At 41.6% G+C, this 19,363-nt stretch overlaps 1 protein-coding gene across 1 annotated transcript in view; it reads right to left on the bottom strand.

Annotated features, from left to right (window-relative positions):
* Nucleotides 1-2,950: 2,950 nt before the first annotated feature.
* KIF13A (kinesin family member 13A) overlaps nt 2,951-19,363 on the bottom strand; it is a 483,305-nt gene continuing 466,892 nt past the window's right edge. Inside the window, 1 exon segment of the mRNA XM_033934590.1 lies at nt 2,951-4,428. Coding sequence (XP_033790481.1) covers nt 4,148-4,428 — 281 coding nt within the window. The 3' untranslated portion in view covers nt 2,951-4,147.

Genomic DNA, 19,363 nt, shown 5'->3' with positions numbered 1-19,363 from the left:
TATAATGTAATGTAATGTAATATAATATAAGTGGCTCCTGCAGCCATAAGGACTATTGGGGTGGTAGATAAGTGGGTCTAGGGGATTCTGGAGGTGGTTTGGGGGCTCACTGTAACCTATAAGGGAGCTGTAGGGAGGAGAAGACATGGCACCCTTTTTGTGAAGTTCACAGCAGTGCCCTGTAAGGTACCCCACTATTTAGGTGGCATGTCTGGGTTTGCAGTCCATCACTTTGCAGACCCCTCCCACGTCCAACAGGGCTTGTTCTAGGCATTTTGGATTTGGACGAAAATGTGGTATAAAGATGGACAATTTAGCAGCTTGGATGATCAGATTGGCAGGATGTATAATTAGATGATTTTCGAAACAAAAAAAATTTTGGACGTATTTTTCGAAAATGTGTCTTAGGCTGTTTTTTTTTCTTTAGACGACTTGTGAGTTCGACGTAAACGGACTTAGACGTCCCTTTTGATTATGCCCCTCCATGTGTTTTAAGTTTTTTTAAAATCACATTTTGATCACTTAAGAGACAATATGATGTACCGGGCGAATTCACTTGAGCTTCAATAGCCATCATGAATTGTTCTGCCCAGGGGATACTGTTATAAAGCATTTTATTCTATTACAGTTCCCGATACTGAAGTCTCTAAAGTTTTCTTTCTTACAGGCTTCACTTTCACAGTTTCTTTAGTGGTTATTTTTCTTTTCCATACTTTTCACCTTTAGTTTTACAATTATTATCATTATTATATATTTTTTCCATTCATTTTTTTCCCTCTTTCTTCAATATATGAGCAGAGGTGTCCTCCTCTCCTCATATTTTTGCTGGGGGGGGATTGCAGGCTGCATATTTGATCGTGGAGAGTTTGAATCAAGATGACCTTAAGTTTAGATGATCCAAGGTGAAGCATGCACTCTGAGCACATGGGTAAAGCTCGGGCAGATGGCACTGTGGAAATCAAGGATAGGTCTAGTAATTTGCTGTTAGTCATCAATCATTCCAGTCATGCTTTCAGCAATTTTTGTATAATCTTTATACATGACTCAGATTAAAAGGAACAGATTAAAAGGTGTGTTTGGCATCTAAGATGGTACCAATGTTGTCTTCTAGGCAGACAGACCAGTTGGGGGTAGAACTTACTCCCACCGAGGTACCAAAAGCTATTAAATCATTCCAACTGGTAAAGCTTCAGGGTCAGAGATGGTTGACTTATGGGGCTGCAGGTCGCCTGGGATCTGGGCATGTTTTTTTCTAAATACACTGTCTCAAAAGGCATTGTTTACACACAGCTAAGTTAATTCTAGCAGCTGCCTGGAAGGAAGTGGGCATCCCTTCTTTTCATACATGGTGGGCCAAATGGGATATATGTACAGGATGGAGAAATTAACAGCTGTCAGCTGGAAAGCTATAGTAAAGGGGGGGGAGTAATTTTGGTTAGTTCTGTACAAAGAAGCTTCTATTTCAACTGATGAACTTGTTTAGCAGATGAGTGAGTGAGTGGGTGCTTTGACAATTGTTACTCAAAATGTTTCTTTAAAAATAATGGCGGTTGCCAGCAAACCGATGGGAGTAGTTTTTTGTAATGCTTTTGCACTGTTATTGTGCTTTGTTGTTTCAATAAAGACTTCCTATAAATTAAAAAAAAAAAGAACACAAGTGTAAATAAAAGCAAAATAAAATACATTTCTTAACAAGATTAATGAAGGGTAGCTGGTCATTGGAAGTGTCTCTAAAAGATATGTTTTTATAATCCAGACCAATTACAATATTTTCTGGAAGGCAAAGCAGCTTCAATAGTCCTGGAGGTGTCCACTGATATCACTAACCAGACGATTTAGTAATTGATTCAACTGAGCTCTGAACTTGTGAAATTTTTATTATAAGTTTTCCTTAAATGCAACTACCCTTGAAGTGTTTGTTTCTCTTCTCTACCAGTAGTGGACTATAATCATAGCAGATTATTTCAGAATATTATTTATTATTTCCTTATTAGAGTATTCTTTGATGTATATATATATATATGCTGTCGGGTAGCTTGGGTTTGACTTTTGGTCGTTTGGGAATAATGTGGACACACACATAGTGACACCTAGTGGTTAGATCCAGGACTCCTGCAGATGGGATTGAAGATACCTATGGTTTTTTGTACCTGGCTGAGGCCTGTCACTGCAGTGATCAGTCTAAACTGAAGAGGGGGATGAGTAGGAGGGAAATAACAAAGCCCCTATATAATTGCAAATAAAGTCTCAAGGACCTTTGCCCAATACAGTTCAGTTCTGACTCAGCTAAGTAGATAAAACCCTAACTAGTTTTCTCTTTGGTTTTTCAAAGTATATGCTTTAAACTCTACACTGTTCTGGATTTCCAGTGTAACTGGTTCCTTCTCCAGGTCTGTACACCAGTAAGCCTGAGGGAGAGCTGGGATGGTTTATCATGTACAGCATTGATTTCTAAACCATTCCTGGAGCAGCCCTTAGCCAGTCTGGTTGTCAGGACATCAACCATGAATCTGCAAAAGAGAAATGCATGCATTACAGCTATTTCACGCAAAATCTCTCACATGCATATTCATGGTACATATCCTGAAAACCAGACAGGTTAGGAGGTACTTCATAAACAACTCGAGAAACAGAGATCCACAGTTCTTATAGGGAAGGGATGTTGGATTTAGTCCCATCTTTGTCAGTTGTAGCTCAAGGTGAGTTTGAATTCAGGTACAGTAGGTATTTTCTGTCCCTGCAAGGCTCACAATCTAAGTTTGTACCTGAGACAAAGGAATGCTAAGTGACTTATCCAAGACTGATGTCTCTTTTTTTCTTGAACCTTTTTTTTCTGTACTGAGATTCTTAACATGAGCCACAAATGAGAGTCTAATTGTTTTGTCTGAAATAAACAAATTTGTATTCTAAAACACATATTCTGTACCAATTAAATACAGTATTGCTGAAATGTAATTTAAATTCTAGTTCTTTACATAGAAAAATACTACAGGTCAGCACAGTATACACAAAACCCAAACGAGAGCAGCTTTTCAGTAAGGTCCCAGGTATCTCATTTAGTCTCTGTTACAAAGAAAAATCCCCCAAAATCAAAGGTAGAGCAGGCCGTGTCTGTCTGTTGTTTTAACCACTGCTTGCTTCAGAAAAATCGAAACGTTTGTAAAGGTATATATATATATTGGTTTTCTGCTAACAAGCACCACACACAAAATCCAACATCACTCGTACTAAAGTAGCTCTTTCAAAATTTCTTAGCGATAGCTTTTGTTTCACATAGAAAAGAGTGTACGGTGTGAAGTGGTGAACCCATCCCTGGCAGCGATCCTGTCCTCTTGTCCACCTCACCTTCCCCCACCACCCCAATGGCCAGATTTATCCAAAAAGTGGACACCATCCAGACTGTATACCCATGCTTGTGCTAATACTGATTTAGCATTTAACTTTGCCTGGCAGGCTTGTGCAAGAATCACCACAGGAGATGCATGTTAAGAAGATAGCACAGCTGCAGACCAGCACAGTGGCAGGGTCTCTGGAAGACAAGCTACGGTGATGCAGTTACGGCGATGTGTCTGCAGTGTGTTCACTTACACACCAACAGATAAGGCAGCTTGGTGCCCAGGCAGCAGTGACTAAACGAAAGGCAGGCAGGCATGGAACTACGTGAGAGAACTAATATTAAAAACAAGGAGTTAGCTAGAACAGCAGTTAGCTGAGTCCCATACAGATTCTTTGGTAATTACAAAACAAGGAGAGAGACCAGCATATGGTAACCTTATCAAATACAGAATTAACATTTTTTTATGGAACAAAATATTTTCTTAAATTTAAAATATATTTTCAGAGCTGACATATAATAAATTGTTCAGTACCTTGTATCTACAAATGAACATTAGTTGTATTTTAGTGTATAGCGCCATCTGCTGACTGGCAGACAATTTATAGATACACATCATATATATATATATATATATATCTGTACATATGTGTAATATATGATATATGCATATATCATATACAGATATTTTATATTAAAAGTCATGATTCTGAGCATTCAGTGATGACATGTTAAAACTGTACAATTGTACATTTATTTAAAATTCAGAACGATTTCTACACGCTGTAGTATAGGAAGTGCAAATACTGTGGTTTAGTTAATCCAGGACTTTCGGTTCTCCTGTTTCCTGGAAAAAGCTGAAGCGGCTGCATCCCCTGATTGATACAGTGCTGCTTCTGCCACTCTGGAAGGTGACCCCTGCAGGAGAGTTCTATTCCGCTTCTCTGTGCTGGCAAATGCCTGGGGTTGGACTGTGCTGCTGGCTGTTTTTGCTGATTCTGGTACTTTAGAGAGGCACCCAGGACGAACCAACACGCCGTGTTTGGGCTTGCAATGGAAGTACTCTCTGCCTTCCACTGTCCCATCGTGTTTTCCTTCAAAGCAAAAAAATAAAGATGTCAGTCTGCAGCATTTCTTGCTCTTATCAAGCTGCAATGTGTGCTCTTCAGGTCAGTCAACTGGCTGCAACATAAACAGATTTTTTTGTTCAATGTCCAGCAACTGTGCACTTGAACTTCCATAATAAGACTTGAACTAGCATCTGTTGCACAGTGTGTTACATCAGATCTTTCCTTTTCACCAGTTAGATGCCATATGCCTCAATACCTCTGTGATAACCCATTGTGTTTGCTTTCCTGCTACTAGTTACTGGACTTCACTAGAGTAAGAGAAATCAGTTATCAAGGCAAAACATCTACTCTATTTTGGTGTTTCTTTCCTCTAAAACAATTGGCATTCTTTTCCTTCTTTGTTTTTATGTAAATTGTTTTGATTAGCAGGTCTTGAAAGGTGATGGGCACATCAAATGTCAACAACCAAATATATTCTATTATATATACACATAATTTATTCTCCCCTCCAAATTAACTGTACTACAAAATCAAATATACCATAACCTACAAGAAAATTACTGCAGACTTCTTTTACTTTCTTCCTGAAAATTCTTTGCATTCTCTACCACATTTCAAGAAAAAAAGCTTGAAAGTTCACATACAAGAAAATCGTTGCACTGTTATGACCAGAACACCACCACTCTCACAGCCTGTAAAGAATTTGCTGCTTATTTTCCCCACACCTCATAAGGCTACTTGGCATCTTATGTTCCATTCTAAGAAACAATAGACAGTATGGCTTTTTCACCATCCTCTCAAAATCAGGTATTGAGAAAACAGGGCAGGTAAAGGAAATGAAGCAGGAACCAGGTTCTTATGGGCTAAAATTTCAGGTAGAGGACACCAGTGCTCTGAAGGTTGCACAGTGTTGCCAGAGATCTGCATTGTAATGTTAATGCCAACTAGAGAATGATACGGTGACAAAATTCATCATCGTTCCTGTCCCCGCGGATAACCATGGTAAACAATCTTCATGTCATTCTTTATGGAGAGAGGGAAGAATCAGAGTATAAATGGCCACAACCACTGACCCTCAAGCTTTTCTTTGAAGAATGCTGGTGTAGAAGGACTGAGGCTGAAATAGACACTAAAAAATGACATGGGATAATTTCCCGCGGTTATCCGCGGGGACGGGGACGGTGATGAATTTTGTCACCTATCATTCTCTTGCCAACCTTTGGGAGAGGAGGTACACAAAATATATTTATGTGATATCTCTGATGATTTATACCCAGAGACTATTAGCAGTACAGACTGCCAAAATCCCAAGGGACATTTTATAAAAGTGTATGCATACTTGAAACATTATTTTATACAATTTTATGAGCCTAGGGCATTGCAAATTCTATAAACAGCATCATGATTGTAGGCAACGGTAGGTGTCCTACCGCTGTCTAACGAGCCAATTGGGAAGCACGTTTTAAAAATAAAAACAACACACACCCCGAGACAAGCCTAGGGAGGAACATAGGGCTGCCAAAGCTTTCCCAGGGCTAGGCATGGGTGTAGTTTCACCTGGAAGTGGCCTTAGGCGAGCTTAGGTGGCCCTAGGCATCTCTCTAGGGCCGTGATAGGCGCCTGAAATGTAGGCCAGCAAAATGCTGGCCTACATTTTAAATAGATGCAGCCGCTAAACTGATTGTGGCAAGGGAATCGCCATGCCGCAATCAGTTTAGCGGCTGCAGCAGGGAACCTATCCCACCGCAAAGTCACCTGGCAAGAGGGATTCCCAATCCTTCCTGCCGCAAACCCCAAAACAATCCCTGGCAGGAGGGAAGTCTCTCCTGCTGGAACCCCTGAAGCTGTCCCCACACCCCCAAATGTCTGCAGCAGGAGGAGTGCCCAATTCCTCCTACCTCCACCCCCCAAGACATCCACTGGCAGGAGGGATGCCCAGTCCTTCCTGCCAGAAATCTCCCCCCCCCCCGACACATTCCCTATCAAGAGGGATGCCCAGTCCCTCCAGCTGGACCCCCTATCCTCCCGAGACATCCCCCAGCACCCTGACCACTCCCAGACCTCACAAGGAGGGGCCTTAGGCATCTGGGCCAATCGTAATCTTAGGCCTCTCTCCCAGTAGTGAGGTGGTTTAAGGGATCTGACCAATCAGAATCTTAAACAACTCCCAGTGCATCCTAGAATGCACTGGGAGAGAGGCCTAAGATTCCAGTTGGCCCTCCTATGAGAGGGGCCTTATGTGTCTGGGCCAATCAGAGCCTTAGGCCCCTCCTCGGTGCATCCCATGATGCACCCAGAAGGGGAATGCCTACCATTCAGTGGAGGCAGGCCTGCTGGCCAGAGGGAGTAAGCATCCCTTCGGCCGAACAACTAAAAAGGTACTTGTGGGATCTGGGTGGGCTTGGGGAGGGAGGTGGCGGGGGATGTCTCGAGGGCGGGGGTGTTCCAGCAAGAGGGACTGGATATCCCTGCTGGAATATCCCTGGATGTCTCGGGTGGGTGGGGTTCCGGCAGGAGGGACTGGACATCCTCCTACTGGTGGATGTTTTCGGGGGTGGCAGCAGGAGGAATTGGGCACTCCTCCTGCTGTGGACATTTGGGGTTGGGCAGCTTCGGGGTTTCCGGCAGGAGGGACTGGGCATCCCTCTTGCCGGTAGTCTTTGCAGGAGGAGGAGGATGGGTTCTCTGCCACAGCCGCTAAACTGATTGCAGCAGGGAGATTCCCTTGCTGCGATCAGTTCAGAGGAAACCTGATTCTCTAACCGGCACCTGTGACATGGACACAGGTTAGAGAATCCTGGTGTTAAGTGGGCACGATTCTATTTAGGACGCCCATGTGCAATTCTCAAAAACCGCTTAGGCGGTTTCTGAGATTGGGTGTCCTATACAGAATCCAGCAGGGAAATTGTAAAGAATGGCAAACTCTGCATGCTTTCCCTACTTATTCACATGTAGTTTCTAGCTACTCTGAATAAGTCTTGCGAGGATGCCCCATGAAGTCTCAGCAGCTATTTTGAGAATCTTCAGAGTTCAAACTGGTGGCTCTAGCAGTGGCAGGAAAGAGTTGGGCTCTTTCCTGATCTTGAAGGAGCAACTAGACCACTGGGGACATTAAAAGATAGGCTTGGGGAGGGTGCCCTCGGTTCCCATCACCTCTTTATTACCCTGGCAGCAGTTCCTGTTCTTATGGCACTACCATAGAACGGTCTACCGTTGCTGCGGCAATACCGGGCAAAATTGTCAACATTTCCCCATTACTGTTTCACTCTCTACTAAGGAGTTTGCTTCTTTGTATGGACTTCTAGAGTTTCTTTTAAGTCAGGGTGCTTTGCGACTGTTAAGGATGTCTATCGTACTCCCATTTTAACAGATCATAGGTGATATTGCAATTTGTCCATTTCTGGCAATCAACAGGAATTGCATTGTTCATCAGCACCAAGACAGATTATTAGATTCTTGACATGCACTACACTTCATATGACATGACGGTCTCTGGGAAAAGGTGACTAAAGTAGCGGATGAAAAATTTTGAGAATGGCTGATTTTTTATTTCATGGGTCCATAAGCAGTCTGAAAAATGTACATTTTAAACTCCTCTCAACTTGTTATTTTTTTCACATAAAAGGATGGATTTTTAACTGTTGTATTACAAATTGTTTGCTCATTGAAACACTAGAATTCATTAAAACCCCATTTTTCATTTCTAGAGACTTTAGTCACCTTTTCCCAGAGATGATCACATATGTGCAAACCCGTTATGAAATCATTTGTCTGTCTTTTATGCTTGTCAATGCAAGATATCCCAGAAACAAAATCTCTTAATTTTTGACTTGTTCTGCGAGTCAGATATTTGCCTAGTACAGTACTTATGATGAAATGTCATGTTAATTTAGATGCAGGGCTAATAAATCAATGCTGTCCAAAAGATTATGCTTGGGACCTAAAGGGGTCATTCTGCAAAATTTTTCATAAAAAGAAGTCTAATAGTGCACCACTGAAACAATTTTAGATAGTGACCTTTTAGAAGGTATTGTAGTCTATATTACTAATATCTTATTCATTATCCTCCTGATATTTTATCCACTGACTTTTTTATTTAGCAGGAATGTCTCATCTCTGAACAGATTTTACTTGGATAGTAATTTTAGGTCAATTTCATTTGCATCAAGGTGAGATTCCTTTTTCCAATACGTGTTAGAATTTGTTTAATCCTCTATGGAGGCACTAACTCAGATTGTTGACAAGCTTACTTGTAAAATGGTGGCCCTACACTTGATCTGTGGAGAACTTGTCAATTTGAGCTACTGTTAAAATGTGTCATTTTACTGTTAATCCCAGTTATTAGTAACTAGGTCTGATTGCATAAAGTAGGACCTGTGCTAAAATACCATTTGATAGTGATAAAATAATAATCCCTCTTAACAGTAGCCCATGTTGATAACTCTGCTCCCTTAATGTTTATTGGTAAAACGTAGTTGCCTGGTCTTCAGAAATTTTTTCTTCATCAGATCATCATGAATTGCAATTTGATTTAAATTTGTCTTGTGGAATGTTTTCCATCATACCCCCCACTATGAAGCAAGTAAGGAATAACATTGATACTGAAAAGTTAAAAAGAGGTACGGCTGCCTAAACTTTTATCAGAATATTTTTCTGACCCTATCCAGTCAACTGGATAGACAATCTACTTTCTTTCCTTAATGCCCTATCCTTCCAAATTTTAAACCCACAAATTACTCATTGCAGCCTTCATGACCCATCAAAATTCTACTTCAGAAATTCAAACGTCTAATGGAACCTGGTCCCCATCCCTCTGGTCAGACCACTACACTTACACCTTCAACATCATCTGGACCAAAAACAAAACCAAACCAATATCCAAAATAGTAACCTACACATCACGCAAATGCATCGAGCCCGCCATTTTCTGGTCAAAAGTAGACGAAACAATCCAAGAAGATAACCCCAAAGACTTCATTTCACACTGGGGCTATTTGAGCAACAACATCCTAGATGAACAAGCCCCACTACGAACCAAAACCAGAACATGCAGACGATCAGAACAATGGTTCGACGAAGAACTACTCTTACTCAAGAGACAATGTAGACGTCTGGAAAGAAAATGGAGAAAAACCAACCAAGATCACACGAAAACCGCCTGGAAAAAAATTAACAAACAATACAAACTTCTATTAAAAGAAAAGAGAAAAAAACATTACACCAACCTAATAGGCACGGAAACCCAAGACACCAAAAAACTATTCCAAATATTAAAAGATCTAACTAACACCATATCCTATCTGACCACTAACAATAACTCCTCCCCTTCAGCCTCCCTCCTAGCTGAACACTTCAAGAATAAAATTACAAACACCAGAGCTACTCTCATTAATAACCCAACCCACCTACTCGAAGTCACAATACTCCCCACAGAAAATGAATCTTGTGCTGCAGACAGATCCTGGTCCCAATTCCCTAAGATACATTGGACCGAATTCAACAAACTCTACAATAAGTACAGCCACGCATCATGTGAACTCAACCACTGCCCGCCATATCTCCTGACATCAGCGAGCACTAAGTTCCGTATCTTACTCCTACACTGGATACAAACCATGCTCACAGATGGCATTTTCCCGAATGACCTCAGCAAAATCATCATCACCCCAATCTTAAAAGACCCAAAAGGACCAACAGACCTCTCATCCAACTACAGACCAATAGCCTCAATACCTCTATATATCAAACTAACAGAAGGATTAGTAGCCAAATTCCTCACCAACTATCTCGAGGACCATAACTTACTCCATCCCACGCAATCCGGCTTCAGAACTAACTTCAGCACAGAGACACTACTAGGCTCCCTTATCGACACAGCAAGACAACACCTCAGTATTGGAAAAAAAATGCTGCTCATACAGTTGGACCTGACGGCGGCATTTGACCTGGTAGACCATAACATCCTACTGCAAATCTTGGACTCAATAGGCATCTCAGACTAAGTATACTCATGGTTTGAAGGTTTCTTAAAATCCAGAACATACAACATAAAATCAGACAAAGAAAAATCCAAACCTTGGTCCAACCCCTGCGGCGTTCCACAAGGGTCCCCACCAGTGTTCCCGCTAAGCTGCGTTGGCCTGCGCTCACGCACAAAATATTATATCGCAGCGCACAAGTTTCTCTTCACAGCGCACACACGCGTCGCAAAGGTAAGGGGAGGCTATAACAGCTCCTGCAGCTCTGCACTTCCCCACAATTGCCATGCTTCGGTTCCTCTTCTTCCTTCCTTCCTCCCCCCCCCCCCCCCCCGCGGGACCCTGCGGCACCATCAACTCTTACTCCCTCTAATGTCGGCCCTGCAGCTCCAGACTTCCTCGCACCTTCTCCCCTCCCCCTTTGGATCGCTATTATTTTAAATGTTATAGCCGCAGAGCTGTATCCATCAGTGGAGATGTCTAACCTCGGCCTGCCCCGGAACTCTTACTGCAGCAGCCGCCCGTCTAGGCAGGAACAGGAAGTCACTGTTGCAGTAAGAGTTCCGGGGCAGGCCGAGGTTAGACATCTCCACTGATGGATACAGCTCCGCGGCTATAACATTTAAAATAATAGCGATCCAAAGGGGGAGGGGAGAAGGTGCGAGGAAGTCTGGAGCTGCAGGGCCGACATTAGAGGGAGTAAGAGTTGATGGTGCCGCAGGGTCCCGCGGGGGGGGGGGGGGGGGGGAAGGAAGGAAGAAGAGGAACCGAAGCATGGCAATTGTGGGGAAGTGCAGAGCTGCAGGGAAGAGTGTTGCGGTACCCAGCTGGAGGGAGAAGGAAGATGAGGGAGGGAATTAAAGGAGATGCCAGGGCTTGGAGCGTAGGAGGAAGGTATGCCAGTCTAAGGGAAAAGGAAGGGGGAGATGTGAGAGCATGGAGGGGGAGCGAAAGATGGAAGAAAAGGAAAGGAGAGAGATGCCAGAGAATCAGGGAAGGGGAGATACCAGACTATGAGGAGAGGTGTGGGAGAGGGAAGGCGAGGAGAGAGATGCCAGACCAATGGGGTGAAAGGAGAGATGGAAGGGGGAGGCATACAGTTTCTGGAAGGGGCATAGAAGGAGAGAAGATGCCATATAGGGGAAGAGAGACGGCAGACAGTGGATGGAAGGAAGAGAGTTACAAGAAGATGAGGAAAGGAGAAACCACAGAAGACAAAGGTAGAAAAAAATTTCTATTTATTTATTGCTTTAGGAGACATGTGTCACTGTTTCTGTGAAGCATTGTATGCAGAGTCCAGCTTCTTCCTGGTTCAATTTAACCTTTGTCTATGTATTTTTATTTTATCCCCCCTTTTACAAAACTGTGAAGCGTTTTTAGCACCAGCCTTGGTGGTAGCAGCTCTGATGCTCAGAATTTTATGAGCATCAGAGCTGTTACCTCCGTAGCTAAAATCCACACTACAGTTTTGTAAAAGAGGGAGGGGTTAGTTTGTGATTACATATTCCTTACTAGGCGAAGGTGTTTTCTGTGTTCTGTGTGTTTTCTGTTAGGATTGACGGTGTAGGATTGATCTGTGCTGGTCTGGCTTGTTTAGTTTTACAATGGGTGTATTGATGTACTGCTCACTGCAATATGTAAGATGCTGCCTTTTCCTAGGTACTCATGTGTGACGTGTGGTTTGTTACTAAAAATCATGTTTTTCTTACAGATGGGGGGGGTGCCAAAAAATGATGGGCCCCGGATGTTACATATGCTAGGTACGCCACTGTATGTAAAGATACCAGAAAGCTGGCGTAGCAAAAACTTCTAAGTTTTGAGTATTTAACCCTCCCACAATCTCACGGGCACTCGTTTCAAGTTTATTGAGATTTTGATTTAAACGCAATATCAAATATTTTCAATGCGTATAACAAAAATAAATTTGGGGAAATAAATAAAACCATTTGAACCAGTGTTCCCGCTAAGCTGCGCTGGCGCACAAAATATTACATCGCAGCGCACACGTTTCTCGTCACAGCGCACAATCGGAAGAGGCGTACGGCAGATGGCAGGGCGGCGAGAGGAGAATCGGGCGAGTTGGCTCATAACTTGCTGGCGCCCGATATTTTTGGCTCACGGTGAAAAAAGTTTGCTCACAACACCCGCCCGCTTAGAGGGAACACTGGTCCCCACTGTCCCCTACTCTCTTCAACCTATATACCGCCTCTCTCTGCGTTTACCTGAACAAACAAGGCCTAACGTCTTATAGCTAAGCTGATGACATCACCATCCTCATTCCTTTCGACCAACCAATGCTCTTAATGACAGACACACTACACAGAACTTTAGCTACAGTTACGACTTGGATGGAAGACCACAAACTGAAACTCAACCCAGACAAAACTAAATTCATCCTCTTAGAAAATAACAAAATCCAAACCATAACCAACTTAGAAATCAACTCCATCAACTACCCTTTGCAAACCACCCTAAAACTTCTAGGTATGACTATTGACAGAGGCTGCACCATGCAACCACAAATTAACAAAACAATACAGAAATCTTTCGCAGTTATGAGAAACCTTAGATAAGTCCGAAAATTCTTCGAAAAAACACAATTTTAACTCCTAGTACAATCTCTAATCCTAAGTATCCTAGACTATTGCAACATCCTCTACCTCCCCTGCCCTACAATAATGATTAAACAACTACAGACAATTCAGAATACAGCTCTGAGACTCGTCTACTCATTGAAAAAACATGATCACATTACTGAGGCATTCATCAATTCTCATTGGCTTCCAATACAGAAAAGAATACAATTTAAATTCTACTGTATACTATTTAAAACTATAAATAGAGACAGCCCAATCTACCTAAATGACCGCCTCATCCAAACCACCTCTACCAGGCATAGGAAAACACACACCCCATTCACTTACCCCCCAATCAAAGAAGTAAAACGGAAAAAACTATATGACGGCCTACTAGCCACTCAGGCAGCGAAGATAGACAACCAAGTCTCCAACCTATTGACAACAACCCCAGACTACAAGATGTTCAGAAAGGAAATAAAAACTATACTCTTCAAGAAATCCCTTAATAAAGCTTAATACCATGAATACCAGGAAAAAGCTTAATACCATGATAAAGCTTAACCCCCCTCTTACCATCCCCTCCCTAACCCCAGATCCTACTTTTCCCTCTCTTGGAAACCTTCTCTGATCTAACGTTGTAACTCTCATCCATAACTCTTTTTGTAATCCGCTTTGAACCAAAAGGTAATGGCGGAACAGAAATCTGTAATGTAATGTAACTGATCACTGGTCTACATTGCTTGAAGATTCCCTAAATGCAGAAGTTCCTCTGCAAACCTACATTATATGGAAAACTAATTTGGTTCCTTGGTTTATTCAGGCTTTGTAGGAGTACATATAAGTGAATTCTTGCCAACACTGAGATAGACTGCTGGAAATCACTAAACTGAATTGTTAAAAGGCTAAGATTAAGAGATTATAGTGTGAGGTTGATGCATCTAAAGAAGACTTTTATAGATCAAAGATTGTTGAAGAGCTCAACAATTTGTTTTTTTGTTGTGTGCTTTTTTAAATTACAGTGGTACCTCGGTTTACGAGTGCACCGGTTTGCGAGTGTTTTGCAAAACGAGCAAAACACGCAGCAAACTTTTGTCTCACAAACCGAGCAGTGCCCTGATAAACGAGCTCTGTTTGCAATGGTGGCCCAGGGGTGAGTACCTGCCTGCAGGTGCTGCAGCATTTCCAAAGTGGTGGTTTCCTTCCCTCGGGGTCCCCGTGAGGCTGCCCTCCTGCTTCGGCCGATGCCTCTGCCGTCCGTCAGCGCCTCCCAGCTCCCGATCCAAGCCGGCCGCCATCCTGAATGAGCATGCGCGCGGCCTCACCTCTCCTCTCCTCAGTCAGCCGCTGCCCCGACAACACGCTCACCACGTACAAGCACGCAGGAAATTAGAAAACTGAATCAGAACATTTAAATGGAAAAACCAGATTAGCTTTTTAGGAGATTAAGAGATTGCGGCAGAAATTCCAACCTTTGACTGGAGATGCTTAAAGACACTAATGGAACGATACTGAATGATCCAGAAAGCATCAAAAAGAGATGGAAAGAATATAAGGAAAATTTATACAAACAAGGCAATGAGGATAACATTGGGGAAATTGAACAGGAAACTTAAGCCGAAGAAGAACCAGATATTTGTAAAGAAGAAATCATAGCAGCGATTAAAGCTTTATCGAAAATCAAGTCACCTGGTATCAACAGTATTCCAGTTGAATTAATAATAGGCTCAGAAGGTGCTATCATGGCCCTCACTTGACTGTGTCAACAGATTTGGAAGGAAAAAACATGGCCAACTGATTAGAGAAGATCACTGTTCATACCGTACACTGAAGAAAGGTGACGCCAAGGACTGTAACAACTACAGAACGATTGCATTAATTCCACACACCAGCAAAATATTGCTGAAAATAATACAATGAAGGCGCCAATCATATGTTGAGCAAGAACTACCCGAAATTTAGGCAGGTTTCAGAAAAGGTCGAGGAACAAGAGACATTATTGCCAATGTTAGATAGATACTGACGAAGAGCAAAGAATACCAAAAACCCTTTTACCTTTGCTTCATCAAAGCTTTTGACGGTATGGATCACAATAAACTATGGAGAACTCTAGTGCAAATGGGAATACCCAAACACATAACTCAACAGTGTCAGGTGAAACCATCTTCAGAAAAGCAAATTTGGAAGAAGAGTTTGTTGGTTTCAAAGTTGGTGGCTGAAATATAAACAACTTGCGCTAAGCAGATGATACAATGCTCATCACCAAAAGCAAAGAAGACATGCTATATCTACTGAGAAAAGTCAAAGCCGAAAGTTATAACATGAGATTAGACAAAGATCATGAACACGGAAAATGATGAAGATTTTGAGCTTGAAGGCGATTGAAATGCTTTACAGCTTCTATTCTATCTTCTGGGCTCTTTTGTAAACAAAGAAGCAACTAGCATTGAGGAAATACTCCACAGAATAGCACTTGGTCGCTCTTCAATGAAGACTCTCGACAAAGTATTCAAAGGCAAGGAGGTAACACTCCAAATGAAGATCAGACTTGTTCACGCACTCATTTTCTCAGTGGTCGATTACGGATGCGAAAGCTGGACACTACGGACATAAGACAGAAAGAAGATTGACTCATCTGAGCTTTGGTGCTGGAGAAGGATTTTAGGCGTGCTGTGGACCACCAAAACAACTAACAAATCAATTCTGGAAGAGATCAAACCAGCTATGTCACTTGAAGCCCGAATAATGAAGTTATGACTGTCTTATTTTGGTCACACCATCAGAACAGAGATCAATGGAGAAGGACATCATGTTAGAAAGATCGAAGGAACCAGGTGAAGAGGGTGACCTGCAATCAGATGGCTGAACACGTTGAAAACAACCATGGGGATGACACTGGGGGACCTTTCCAGACTAGGACAAAAGCTGATTTCATTTTAGATCTGCAATTCATCAAGTCGCTAGGACTCGAGGACAAGTCAATGGCACCTAACAACAGTCTTGTAGCATTTAGCACCCTGGAAGTGGAGATCTGTCTTGCTATGGTTAGCCTGGCCTAGCCTAGCCTATAGAAAAGTTTAGTTAAATTTAAGCTTTGCTACATAGCTGTCCAGACCAGACCTGAACTATTTTTTTTAAGGAGAATTAAGCTGCCATTGATCCAAGCTGGTATACTGAAAAACACAGCAATGTGGAGCTGAACAGTTTATTCTAGGTGAGAAGATCATTTAGGTCAAGTTGATCTTGGACAATTATGCCTTCCCATGGAGGTAGTCAAAGGGCAGGTCTGCTAAGACTCCCCTTTGATGGGCCTATCAGAGAATGGATTATGTATGTTTAAGCTGACTACGCCTTTGCATCATAGGACCAATTTCCATGACATAATCTTCATTAAGCTGGACTAATCCTGAATTGCCAGGCTCCATTACTTCCATACTAGCCTGTTGTTAGCCAATGACAGGACTTAACCATTAATTGCTATGGAGACATGGGATTTCCTAGATATTAGCCAAAGTATGAGCATGTGAACCAGAGTGTAAGTGTGTATGTGTGCGTAAGAGCCAGAGTATGACAGAATGTGAGAGAAAATTGGTGCTCTGGACAAGGATGTCTCGCTGGAGAGGGGTTGCAATGATCTTTCCCTGGGCAGAAGTGAGAAATTTCTATTCAAACTGAGATAACATCAGAAATGTTGCTTCATGGAAATTCTGTTTTAAATCAGACTCTTTTTGGAGCAGTACTAGCCTGACACCAGCTAGCAAAGTTTAAGTTTATTCATCAAAGAGGGTGGGATAAGTTAGAGTAAAAATGTGATATTGACTCTGTGTAGAAACATTAAACACAAAATCTTCCTGAGACATAGGGATTGTAAGTTTCTACATATTTCTTTACCTGACCTTAATTAAGATTTTTATTTAATCTGCATTACTATCAATTTGAACTAGATTTTAAAGAATGAAGAGTGGATTTCCCACAATTCTAACATCCTAATAATGCCTGTTTTGAGTTGGCATTATTTTTTCTGCAGGAAGGCGGCCTTGTTTATTACACTGTTCTGTAAACATTAGGAAATGACCTCATTAACATCTGACTACATTTGCATGCTATTTGTGCTAATCTTCAGTGCGCATGTTGTCTCCCTTGCCAGAGCTCTCTAAGCATGCTAACGAAATTCTAATCTGGCGCTAATCGTCTCTAATGTCTACGTTTGGTTTTGAGCATCGGCCCATGAATCTTAATTTATTTTCAGAGGAGAGAGAAATTGTCCTTTCATAAGAATAAGCTAGAGAGAGGGGGTTCCCCCCCACCTTCAGGGCCTTTAACCTTTAGTAAAAGAAATATAGGAGAACTTTGGTTGGTTTATCTGAATAATCCTTCCCTCACCTAATAATTGGTGCCTCCCTAATCCCCATCTGTATTTCCATTTTGAGATGACGGCACAGGCCAACTAAGGAGAGGTGTGACTAACTTCTGTTTTTCTAGTAGACTGTGCCAATGCTTCCGCCTCCCGTGAGGTTTGATGTAGTGTTTGAACAGCATGTACCCAGATTCTACAGAGCCCCATGTGGTTCAAACATCTCACTGAACTGCACAAGAGGAGGAAGCCCTGGCACAAATTGTTAAGAGGAAAGAGAATACTGAAGCAGCAGTGCTTAATTAGGGAAAGTGAGGGCAATGAAGTAGACCTGTAGCCTGAAAATGGGGTGGCCAAGAAACGGCCAGGTATATCTTTTGGTGTGGCATCTGCTGCTGTGCTTAAGCTGGGGGCTAGTGAAGGTTGACAGGCCCTGCCCCTTGCATGGGGTTCTTAGGTAACAGAAAGTCTTATGCAAGAAGAGTTGGGCCGCACAGGGCCCATCAGACCATGTTGATTCTGAGGTCCTGTACTGGGCTTTTGCAGTCACCATTTTTGAGTCTTATCTAGTTCCTTTCAATGCAGTTTGAAACTCATTGTCATAGTGCATTTAACAATCTCCAAAACATTCACGTAAAGCTCCTGTTTTTTTATTTATCCATCAGTGAAGGGTTGTATGTTCAAAAGATTCCATGAACGCATGCTTTCATGTCAGGCTGCCAGTTGGGACAAAGAATTCGAACAATTATTTCTTATGTCTTTCTCATATCTGGAATTTAGAAAATGTTTGAAAACTTACTTATTCTCTAGATTTTTGGGTAATTAAATTCCACGATGATCACTCGGTTGTAAGTTGATGTAATCTTTTGTAAATCGCATAGATCTACAAGGTTATGCGGTCTAGAAGCTGATTTTTATGTTACGTTAATTAAGACAGGCAGCTTTGGCATGATACTAAAGAGGCATTTTAGAAGCATGTACACGTGGAAATAGTAGGTCATATCATATTATGCTATCTTTAGGGCTATTCAATGCATTCAACTTATAACTATATACCTCCAAACAATATTATATTTATCCTTTTTATAGATCCTCAGCTAGCTCTCCACCATTTGAGTTCATACTTCCATCGTATGAGCCGCTATCGTCATTGAATCAATATTTTCTTTTATTTATTTATATTTTTCACTCAATAATTATAACTTTCAAAGCAACTTATCTGTTTTATACTTTTAGACGGACAGCCTCTCCCAACACGATCATGTTTCAAGTTTATTTCGTATTTGATAAAATCGCTTTTTTCAAAGTCTACAAAGCGATGAACAATAAATATTTTTTTAAAGAGGGAGACATACAGTATAGGGATAGACAGACAGACATACATTTCATAGGTAAATCAGGGAAGAACTAAAATTTGATACAGAAAAAAGAACAAATAATGATAAAACAATATGAGTTTCATCAGGGTTGAGGCTCCTCTAGCGCTCTACGTTCTTTTGCAGCTATCTCAGCGTCTCTTTCCTTCTTTTTTGTTCTTTATGATAATGTGGGTTAAACCCTCTCTTCACCATGTTTGACCATATTTGCTTTAGGTTTGACCGCGTTATCATAAAGAAGGAAAGAGATGCTGAGATAGCTGCACAAAAACTTAAGAGCGCTGGAGGAGCCTCAAGCCTGATGAAGTGTAAATGAAATGGAGAGGCACTCCATCTAAAAGTTTAAAACAGATAAGTCGCTTTGAAAGTTATAATTATAGAGTTAAAAATATAAATAAATAAAAGAAAATATTAATCCAATGATGATAGCGGCTCATATGATGGAAGTATGAACACAAATGGTAGAGAGGAAGCTGAGAATCTATAAAAAGGATAAATATAAGATAATATTGTTTGGGGGCATGTAGAAATAGTGGCATAAACCCTTGCAGACTGCAAACATGTAAATGGCAATTTCCCAGAATGCCAAAATGTTTGTGTGTATTCTCCATCTTAGAAAGGAAATTCATGTACATTTTAACCAATTTCCCCATTAGGGTTTGTACCAGCTTTCAG

The sequence above is a fragment of the Geotrypetes seraphini genome, chromosome 2, assembly GCF_902459505.1.
Source record: "Geotrypetes seraphini chromosome 2, aGeoSer1.1, whole genome shotgun sequence".
NCBI classification, from domain to species: domain Eukaryota; kingdom Metazoa; phylum Chordata; class Amphibia; order Gymnophiona; family Dermophiidae; genus Geotrypetes; species Geotrypetes seraphini.
This window is presented reverse-complemented; position numbering and strand designations above follow the sequence as displayed.